We start from the raw sequence: 10,948 nt of genomic DNA, 5'->3' as shown, positions 1-10,948 counted from the left end.
TAGGCGACATTTCGATCGAGGGGCGCCCTTTCCTTTTTGATTTTCCAGCTATGCTCCCTGTATAAAACATGCGAGCCAGGTGTCGTCTCGACGTTGCTTCTAACTGCTTGCCTTTCTCATTCGAAGTTTGGAGGAATGTGGAGTTGCCACATGGCTTGGGTTTTTATGACATGGCACTCCTCTCGGTTCCACTGCCCATCGCGTAAAGGTTAAGACACTTGGTGTCTCCGCATTGTGCAATCAGATGATCTCTCGACGCCCGTTTTTGGTTCTCCCCCGAGCTGTCGTGTGTCCTCCATGATAGTTCATGAATTAGGCTGCGATTTGGATAGCGATTTTCTTGTTGGGCAGGTGCAGGGGTCGCCACGACATGGTGGAAATAACAACTTCGGGGGTGATTTTGTTGGGTATGATCTCGCAGCGTGCCACGATAGGTTTTCTACTCAGAAGCGGTTGCTGGAAGGTTGCTCATGCTGCAAGTTGTTAGTTGAGCTGGGGGCTCTATTTACGCTTATGTTTTTCTCGTTTCGAGGGTTCAGACGTTTAGAGAGTTTTTCTATAACTTTGGCTCATTAAGAAGCCTTTATGCTAATGAAATTTAGTGAATGGTAATTGTGTCAGATTGTGCCTATGGCCTTTGTGATGATTTTATTTGAAGCATAATATACTAACTTCTGTGCTGTTTTCTAGTCCATTAACTTCTGTGATATTGATTGGGAGACTCTGTGGATTGATCTATGTCATGAGACTTGTTATCTGTTAGATGAATGGTTAAATGTCATTTTATGTTAAATGAGTTTCTTGTTGAATTACTCTCTCAAACGGTTCTGGGCATGTAGATTGTTGAATGTGCTTTAAAACTGCATATCTCTGAGTTTTATATGCTATTAATACTGTTCTGAAATGCTCTCGCGTATCGCCTAAGTAGTGTAAACCATTTGCTTTAAAGTTTCCTCTTTCCCTTTTCTCCCCCAACTATATGAAGAGCCGACTTCTCAAACCCGAAGGTCATTCAATGAGTTTCGCGCAGTCGGTCCTCCATCATTGAATTTCCCATAAGACTGTTCAAGTTTAAGGTAAAATTAAGAGTCAACAATATTTTCAAACAAATTTAAAAAAATATATGTTACAAAAACTCTCAACAATTTTAATTATGTTCTTATTAATTGATTAGTTAAGTCTTTGAAAAATTGTCCACATTGACACAATGTGATGGTTAAATTGTTGTGTTGTTCTTGCCATCAAGATTCAAACCCTCATGAAATGATGAAGTGTCATTGATAAATATTTAAATCGACTATGATCTTTGTTGTTGAATATTTAAATTGACAATAGGATTCCTTTTATGACATCAACTAATCATAACTCCACATCAAAAGAGTTTACCTCTTTGAAAAACTAATAGTAATCTTAAATCAAATTTTTAAAAAATTATTAAAAAACAAATAAAAAACAAATAAATTGAAAGTGCAACGGGTATTGCTAATTTCACCTTTCCACCAGTTAAGATTTGCCTTTAGATTTACGTAGGTAAAAAAATTCCACCGAACTGTACATGTTAGTTGGATTAATCTTTAAAAAATTAATAATGAATAGAAAGCTTTCGAAGGAAAATTCTGGAGATCACATTAGGTATAAATATAATTTCCAGCGAATGCTCTGGAAGGGACTACAGATCATTCCCCGCTTGTTGTTTCCATCTTATTTCGGTTTCTCCTGCGATTAGTGAGCTTCTTGCGACTGAAAATCCTAAGCTGGGCTATGACTAGATTGATTATACTTTGCTCCTTCAAGATTTTTGACACAAGATTTAAAAACTTGAAATTGCTCCACGCTCATTTGATTATTTAAAATTTGAAGCGATTGTTGAAGGCTTTACAATTATTAACGCTAATACAGAGCGGCTACTTGGAAGAAGTTAGCAGTTATAAGCGCCCATGGCGACAGCTTCAGGTAAATTTTTTCAAACATAGTTTTTTAATATTAATTTTACTGTTTTTTTCCCTACTACTAAAGAATTTATTTTTTTGCATTTGTTTTTCAATCTCAAGAATTTCTGTTGGAATCGTTAGGAAAAATGTTTTGAATATGTCATTTTCATGATTGTAGATGGCAGAATTTCGAATCAATGTTCATAATGTTTTTAGGATATTTGAATGCGAGGTTTATCTGTAAATTATGGTACATAAATTAGAAAAGGGTGTATCTGTAATCGAATGTTCACAAATTGAAATGCGGCTTTACTGTAAGCGAATTTACAGAAAATTAAGCGGGTTTTATTTTTAGGAGTATATACAGAAATTAAAATGGGTTAATATGTAATTGAAACTAAAGAAATTAAAATGAAGGTTTATCTGTAACTGAAGGCACTTAACGAAAACGTTTCCAGTGGCATTGCTGATGCCAATTCTTGTAAACGTGCTGACATATAAATTAGAAGCCTATTCAATGAAAAAAATTCTGAGTGTGTCAAATTATGACATTTATATCAGGATTCAATTGTGTAATTTATTTGAGTCAACCTCATTGTCCATACTACATGATTTGTATGACACAAACCCATCTATCATGAGAATGAATGGTCCATTTAGCAATAATTCCATTTAGTTGATGCTCATAGGGAGGAAGCATCAAGACTTCCTAGAAGGTCACCCATTCTAGTATTACTCTGACTCAAGCAAGCTTAACTATGGAGTTTCCCCAAGATCAAACTTGCTATTATAATTGGGCACATTGCAGAAAATACCTCCTACTTGTCAATGGTTGAGCTAAAGGGACTCTATAATAAATGGTTCACAATACTTGCTGAAGGTTTTGGAAATAGTATAGCAAGCTGAGTGGGCTTGATCTTGGAGGAAATTCTATGCTTAGCATGCATGAGTTAGAATAGTATAAGGATGGGTGACCTCTTGGGAAGTCCCAATACTTTATCCTCTTCACCATCAATTAGATCCAATGAGTGTTAAGTGGATAATTCATTCTCATGAGAGATAGGGTTTGTGTGAATTGAGTTAGAATAGTACGAGGATGGGTGACATCTTGGGAAGTCCCAATACTTTATCCTGGTCACCATCAACTAGATCCAATGAGTGTTAAGTGGATAATTCATTCTCATGAGAGATTAGTTTGTGTGAAACATTACTAATGAAATATGAGTCAGTGAGTTTGACTCAAAAATTGCACAGTTGAATCTTGATTTAAATATCAAAATCTGAGAGTTTCAATCCTATCATTTCCTTTTGCCTTTCCTACAAAACTGGATTCTATTGGTGCTCATTCCTTAAGGGAAACAATCACATCAAAGCTAGAAGGAATAAAAATAGAGTTACCTGGGGACGCGTCCCCGACCTGAAAACCCCCATCCCTGTCCCGGGGATGTTTTGGGGACTTGGGGACGGCCAGGGGACGTTTCCCCCCGTCCCCAAATTGTCCTGTATTTTTAGGGGACGTCCCCGAAACAAGGGGATGCCTGCCCTAGCTCTGGGGGACGTTCGTACGTCCCGGGGACGGCTGGGGACGGCTGGGGACGTCCCCCATATCTAAGGCCATTAAAAAATATTAAAAAAATAAAAAAAGTTGTATTTTCAATTTTTTAAATTTTTTTTCTAATATGACCCTTATTAATTCAAATTGTTATTAAAAATAAAAAAAATTAAAAGATAACATTAATTAAATTTTAAATTTATTAATTTAATTCATAATTTTGACAATGAAACTATATGGCAGCAGTGTAGCCTTTGGGCATTTTGACATAGAGATTAGAAAATCGCCCAAAATTCGCCAAACTCGGCGAGTCAATAGAAAAATAACACCCAACGCCTTTGTTAAAGAATAAGTTTTTTTGGCTTCACGGGGCGCTGCCCCTTGACCCCACCTTGGGGGCTCTGCCCCCAAACCCCCGTTGAAAAATATGGGGGGAAACTGCGTCGATAGAAGTAGGGAAAATTTAACCTCTTTGTTTTGACATTTTGTATGTTATTTCTTTAATATCTATTATGATATGCATATTGACAATGTGAATGAATTGAAATTCTGATTTATGAATGCATAATTGCATATTGTCTATCGAGTATTAACAATGTTGTATGTTCAGAATTTACATTCTAAAATGTTCTCAACTTTTCATAGTATCCATGTTTTATTGTTTTCATATGAATATAATGTATGTATGCATGTATCCATGTTTTATTGTTTTCATATGAATATAATGTATGTATGCATGCTTTATCCATGTTTTCATATGAACATTTAGAATTTTGAAATTTTCCTATATATTTTAAATTTTTCCTATATTTTATTCCCCTTTGCCGTCCCCAAATTTGGCGAAAAAATTTGCCGTCCTGGAAACGCATCCCGCCGTCCCCTGCCGTCCCCGTCCTGGAAACTCGGGGCAACTTTGAATAAAAAGGGAAGCAACATACTTACTAAAGCTAGAGCCAGTAATTACAAAAGTAACACAGTTTACTGGAACCGGCCGCCACTACCAAAACAAACATGAAACAAAAACATACTACAGATAAGAACACAAACTCAAGAGTCCGAGTCCAAAATCAATTTAGGGGCGGATTTTACTGCAGGCTTCATGAATATTGATGGTTATCTTTGATATAAAAGAATCAAAGGTGAAGGTGCTCGAGGTTCTGAGCCCCCTGTTCCTTAAGTTTACCCTTTTATTATTGATGCCTATTGTAAAGTCTTGGCAGTAGAACAACTGGTTAGAATGTTGCTTCATCAGAGCCTTGGAGGCCTGACTTAGTTTCCCGAGATCCTTAGCCTGCTACAGGAGAATGGGCCCAGATGCTTCATTTAGTGAACCCAAAGTGCAGTTGGAGTCTGAGATTTTCACCTCATCATTTGGAACCAGCTTTCCCATTATCCAGTAGAAGGGAACATTATCCCCAACTCAATGATTCAGCTTGTTCTTGAAATCTTCAGCAATTGAAGCCTGAGAATGCAGAGTGCCAGTATTCACATTGCCTTCCTCACCTAATATTGCCTTCGCAAAATTCAGGGTACACTCGTTGGGGATAGAAAAGGTGTTTCTTAGTCAATGATGTAATGCAACACCATTGCAAGGTGAATCCCTGTTGGACAAATGTTGGTAGACAGTAAACCTTTTGGAATACATCACTCTGTAGCACCCGCAATACACAACAAAGGGAAGATGGAAACAAGAAGCCCAATGCTTAAAATCTGGTAAGTGTCAATGAAGGTAAAAGGGATGTTTTCATATCTATTAGATGAGTGGAAAAATTCTGGCCATACTAAGATTTGTGTCGTGGCTTGACAACTTTGTGGCAGTGGCCACCCTAGCTGGGCCCATTCAATTAGGAACATGTTAACATTAAAATCTTCTGTTCCAATTCGATGATGCTAAACAAGCCAAAGATTATACAAACAAAGGAGATCTAAACAACTTTGATTTTGGAGGGGATATAGCCCATTCGTTGGGAGAGTCACCAATTTTAAAAGCAAATGGAAGCTGATTAAAGCCCATATTAGAAAGGTGGTCTTCCATACAAACTCTTTACTTGAAACAATGCTTGAACAAAATACTGTTAGAGCACCAAGCAAACAAACAGGTCTTCTCAACGATAATACTCAGTTTCCAATCCTTTACTGACTTGCTGGCCATTCCCTGAGTGATTAATAATGAGTTACCTTCTACCACCAAATCTTTACAAAAGTAAGGAAGCATCCATCTCGAGACCTTCCAGAAAACAAAGGCTTCTGCGTCATTGATCGTTTTGGAACCTAAGGAAAAAGAGCCCCCTGGAACAAAGTGCCCTAAGCTTTAGCTTACAACCAGTACAGCCCCAACCTGGCCAGGGCTTCTCCTCAAGGCTCCTTTAAGATTCAGTTTAAGGAAACTATCCCTGCGTGGAATACTCTTAGCACCATTTAATATAGATTCTTGCTTATTTCATCAATAGAGGAAGGAGGAGAGATGCCATATTTTTAAAATTTGTCTCTCCCTAAAAGTTTAATTAGAAGGGGGATTTCACTTTCATCATAGAAGGCTTGGGGGACAAATCTGCATGGATTCTGCTCCTGCACCTTTCCAAGAAGAAGAATACTCTCAAAAGATGCGGTGATTTCTTTATAACTTAATCCCCCAAAGCTGAACAACATAGAACAATCTGCCAAGTGACTTCAGATGGGAAGTACCTTTTGGCCAACTATAAAGATGTTTTCTTAAACTTTTTGAGAATATTCATGTCATTTCCAGATTACACAGAATCATAAATCATATTTTGCATGAAAACTTACAATGCAGGGGTAAGTGATCCCCTAGTTCCCTCACATTTCAGCATAAATGAATCTAGACAATCTGCAGAAACCTTTTCTTCTAGAGATTGTCAAAGGCGAGGATTTTATTGAAACCAGCCAAGCAAACAAAGCCACTACATTTTGTCCAGCCAGTCTTAGAGGTGGGGCAGATCCCAAGACCTAAGGATAAAGTTCCCTTATTTCTTGTTATTTGAGTTGAGAGGAATCCCAGTCCAAATGAGCCTATCTTTTCTAAAGCAGAAAATTGATCGTCTAAACATCATGAACTTCATGTCCCAGCACCCACTGAAATATTCTCAGCCGAGTAATCGTTTACCAGAATACTCCACTTATCAACAAGCCACTATCGAGCTTCCTTTAGACCAGGCAGGGCAGACATAGGTGGATGACCAAGCCATGAATCTTCCCAGAAGTCTGCCTTCATCATCCGAGAAGAGAAGATTACCAAACAAATCTTTGCAGGATACTAGAAAAAACCAAATAGTAGAACCTTTGGGAAGATGACGGAGCTTGAAAAGAATAGAGGAATCTTGAGAGTCCAATATTTACTTCTGAACACCTTACATCAGGGCTGATCCTGTTCCAGGTGAAATCACCACACAAGCTTAAGACCCAGAGCCTTTTTATAAAGGGCGAGATCTTTCAGATCGACACTTTATTGAGAGGTTGAGCAACATACTTTCTCCCATTTTAACAAAGGAAATTTTTAATCTGTTGAGTTGCCTTGCCATAAGAAATTTTTGCAAATGCCATTTGACCTATCGATTACTTCATGTGGGGAGGGGAGGGCAGAAAAACATGTAGACAGGAATGGCTTGAAATTTTTAATGCTATTATTGATGAACGTGTGATATTTCTTTAATTCTTTTTAGATTATCTTGATCACAGTTCACCTGTAAAGATATCTGAAATTATAATTACCTTCGTGAACTTCATTTGGAGGGGAATATTAGAATAAGTGTTATATTGTTTCAAACTACAGCATCTTTCAGATCCAGAGAAGATCATAGAAAGCAGTTAGAGCTCGAAGAGGCTCGCAAGGCTGGGCTTGCACCAGCAGAAGTCGATGAAGATGGCAAGGAGATCAATCCTCATATCCCTCAGTATATGTCATCAGCACCATGGTATCTCAATGCAGAGAAACCGGTACTTATTTTTTTTAGTTGTTTCTTTTTGCCACTTTAATGTTGATGGTTCTCTATTTTGGTAATTAATCTCAATCTGTAAGCAGATGTCTTATATGTTGTATCTATTGTTTTGCAAAGAAGAGTTTGAAACATCAAAGGAAATGGAAGTCGGATCCACACTATTCAAAAGATTGGTATGATAGAGGTGCCAAGGTTTACCAGGCTGATAAATACAGAAAGGGTGCATGCATAAAGTACGTCTGATGTGCACTAGACTCATATGCATTGTTTGTAACATATACAGTCTTCTTTTCTTTTCTGAATATGGTCACTAAGCATTGATCCTTGCAGATAGGTTTAAATGAGTATATATTGTTGGAGCTTTCTACAAATGATTAGTGCTTGCTTTTTAACTTGCTTTGTGTTTGCTTTCTTTGGATGTTCTATGCCAGCTGTGGGGCAATGACACATGATGTTAAGTCTTGCATGGAAAGACCTCGAAAAATCGGAGCAAAATGGACAAATAAGCGAATAGCACCTGATGAGAAAGTGGAGAACTTTGAGCTTGATTATGATGGCAAACGAGATAGATGGAATGGCTATGATCCGGCTACATATGCTCAGGTTATAGATAGATATGCAGCTAGGGAAGAGGCAAGGATAAAATATCTGAAAGACCAGCAGTTGAAAAAGTTGGAGCAGAAGAATAATAATCCTGAAAAAAGTGGACAGGATAGTGATGAGGATGATGAAGAAGATGCTTTGAAGGTGGACGAAGCTAAAGTTGATGAGAGCAAGCAGATGGATTTTGCCAAGGTAGAAAAGCGCGTGCGTACTACTGGAGGTGGTAGTACAGGAACAGTCAGGTTAGTTTTATTTGTCAGTGATTGTTTTAAGTAGATATTTTAAAATATATTGTGCTTGTTATGGTCTTTCTTTTTAAGATTCTGAGCCTGATTAATTTTTATGCACAATGGGTGTCAGAAATCTGCGTATTCGAGAAGACACTGCTAAGTATCTTCTGAATCTAGATGTGAATTCTGCTCATTATGATCCAAAAAACCGGTCAATGAGAGAGGATCCTCTGCTTGACAGTGATCCAAATGAGAAGTTCTATGGAGTAAGTTTTCCTTTACGTAAGCACATCTGATTTTTACTCTAGAATTTCAGTGATTTGAACTTTTTGCTTGTCCCAAACTTCTCTGGATTGATTTTCCCTCCATAAAATTTTGCAGGGCGATAACCAATACAGGATTACAGGCCAAGCTCAGGATTTCAGGCAACTAAACATACATGCGTGGGAAGCATTTGAGAAAGGTCAAGATATACACTTGCAAGCAGCTCCGTCTCAAGCAGAACTATTATACAGGGAATTCAAAATCAAGAAAGAAAAACTTAAGTCTCAAACAAAGGAGGATATCTTGCGTAAGTATGGGAATGCAGCATCTGAAGATAAGCTTCCAACAGAACTTCTATTGGGTCAATCTGAAAGACAAGTTGAATATGATAGAGCAGGTCGTGTGATTAAGGGCCAAGTAAGTAATGAATAATATAATATATTTTGCTACCAATATCTAGTATATTTGTGTATTCAGTTACTTGGGCTTGAAAATTCTGTATTCAAGGCCAATATTTTCTTTTCTTGTGACTGGGATTCAATAGCCTAAAATATTCTGACTGTATGGGCTGTAACTCTATTCAGCTCTTTAGACTTGAGCCGTAGTGTATATTCTTCTAAATATCCAATGGCTGTTATCAGGAGAAGACTGCACCAAAGAGCAAATACGAGGAAGATTTATTTATTAACAATCATACCTCTGTTTGGGGTTCCTGGTGGAAGGACCACCAATGGGGTTACAAGTGTTGTAAGCAGACAATAAAGAATAGCTACTGCACAGGGTTGGCAGGAATTGAAGTTACTGAATCAGCATCTGATCTGATGAAAGCAAACTTTATGTTGAAAGAGGCCGTTGAAGGTTTGTGGTCCTTTGCTTTTCTCATGCATGGTTATATGAAATTATTAGTTTTCTTTCTTGCCTTCTTTGAAAGATGTCATAACCTTAAATCAATCTTTTTTTTTTCTATTACAGAAAAGCCTCTGCAACATGAGGTAAAAAACCCTGCAACCTGGGGTACTGATGTAACAGATAATCTTCTTCTTGATAAGAAACGTTTGGCAGAGGCCCTTAAACAGGTATTGTTTCAATCATTTTGTTATGTTTGCAAGACACTTGATGTACATGTTATGTATATTTGAATATTCTCTCTTTCCTTATACCATTGAACGAGCTCTAGTGACAACTGTGGATAAATGACTTTCCTGTGAAAGCCATCCATATCTGACATTGCTTAATTTTGTTTGATCATACCAGGAGGATGAGAGAAAGAGGGAGGAGAAGGATGAAAGAAAAAGAAGATATAATGTCAGCTGGAATGATGAGGTGGAAGCAATTTTCCCATTGTTGTTAGCTTTTTCTTAGTTTATACTGCTCAATCGTTATTCTTATTTAAGTTTGCTCTTTTGCAATTGAAGGTTACTGCCGAAGATATGGAGGCATATAGAATGAAGAAAGTTCATCATGATGATCCGATGAAAGACTTTCTGCATTGATCGGGACATCCATCTTTGTCCTCCACTTTGCTTTGAAGCAAATTTAGGAAGGCAACTTACTGGTACTTTGTATTTTATTTCTTCCTGCCATGTAAATTGTCACACAACTTGCTGGAAATACAAGATTTTATGCTGGATGATATGGAAGCGTGTGGATCAAAGTTAGTTCATCACATGGTTATCATTTTTTTATAACCTGTTTGTTGGCATTGTGTTGTCATTGATGTCAACCGGTATGGGATGACTACTGGTATTAGAGATGTATGCGCAACACTGTCATGGATGAGTACTGGATGAGATATCTTTGATATCACCTTGTGTTGCAGAACACCGGTAAAGTAAGGGAGAGAATGTCATTCAGAGGAATGATCATTGAGGTCACCGGTACACAAGTTAGTGTCTGACTTGTGTGGATGAAATGGACAAGTTACCGGTACAGTCTATCACCGGTAAGGAAAGGATGTCAACTGGTAAGTGTTGTGTTGACAGTGAGTAGTGGCCAACCGACAAGCTCATGACTAGTGTACAAGTAGGATGGGCAAGATGCTTGAGTTGTTGTCTATGATGAAGAGGCAAAATGTTACCTAAATCACATCAACACAGGAAGAGGAAGATGTACAAATCATCGGTATGCTGTGTGGTTGCAGAACAATAGGACTCCCATCGGATAAAGATGCAGTCACCATGTGAAGAGATGACTGACAATGAATGTGCTCACATTGGATCACATGTGCCTGTTTGAAGGCATGCTGCACAAACAGGGAACGCACACGAGTGCATTGCAGGATGCAGATGACAAGGAAGCACTACCACTGGTAAGTGGAGCTTATCTCCTATTATGCAAAGTGTGCATCATAGTTCTATGAGATAAGGTAGGAGAGGTAAAAGGCAGGTGAATGAAGACTCACACCGGATCTAC

The 10,948-nt window shown here is 38.0% G+C and overlaps 1 protein-coding gene across 2 annotated transcripts; it reads left to right on the top strand.

Moving 5' to 3' along the window:
* Positions 1–1,602: 1,602 nt before the first annotated feature.
* Positions 1,603–10,169, top strand: LOC131040668 (pre-mRNA-splicing factor SLU7-like). Of its 2 annotated transcripts, none has more exons than XM_059211187.1 (10): positions 1,603–1,953; positions 7,274–7,437; positions 7,557–7,672; positions 7,871–8,284; positions 8,403–8,538; positions 8,654–8,953; positions 9,178–9,394; positions 9,509–9,612; positions 9,791–9,859; positions 9,952–10,169. In XM_059211187.1, the coding sequence occupies exons 1-10, from the start codon at positions 1,938–1,940 to the stop codon at positions 10,027–10,029; spliced, it is 1,614 nt and encodes a 537-aa protein (XP_059067170.1). In that variant the 5' UTR covers positions 1,603–1,937; the 3' UTR covers positions 10,030–10,169. The 2 variants fall into 2 exon arrangements, with proteins under 2 accessions (XP_059067170.1, XP_059067177.1); XM_059211194.1 differs by having other exon boundaries at positions 1,604–1,953; positions 7,560–7,672.
* Positions 10,170–10,948: the final 779 nt, after the last annotated feature.

The sequence above is a fragment of the Cryptomeria japonica genome, chromosome 1, assembly GCF_030272615.1.
Source record: "Cryptomeria japonica chromosome 1, Sugi_1.0, whole genome shotgun sequence".
In the NCBI taxonomy this organism is placed as follows: Eukaryota; Viridiplantae; Streptophyta; class Pinopsida; order Cupressales; family Cupressaceae; genus Cryptomeria; species Cryptomeria japonica.
The sequence above is the reverse complement of the archived record's forward strand: the minus strand, read 5'-3'. Positions and strand labels throughout refer to the sequence as shown.

Coding starts and splice junctions, on each gene's coding strand:
- LOC131040668 (XM_059211187.1), top strand. Junction 7,438..7,556: donor ATCTCAATGCAGAGAAACCG/GTACTTATTTTT, acceptor TGTTTTGCAAAG/AAGAGTTTGAAACATCAAAG. Junction 8,539..8,653: donor CAAATGAGAAGTTCTATGGA/GTAAGTTTTCCT, acceptor AAAATTTTGCAG/GGCGATAACCAATACAGGAT.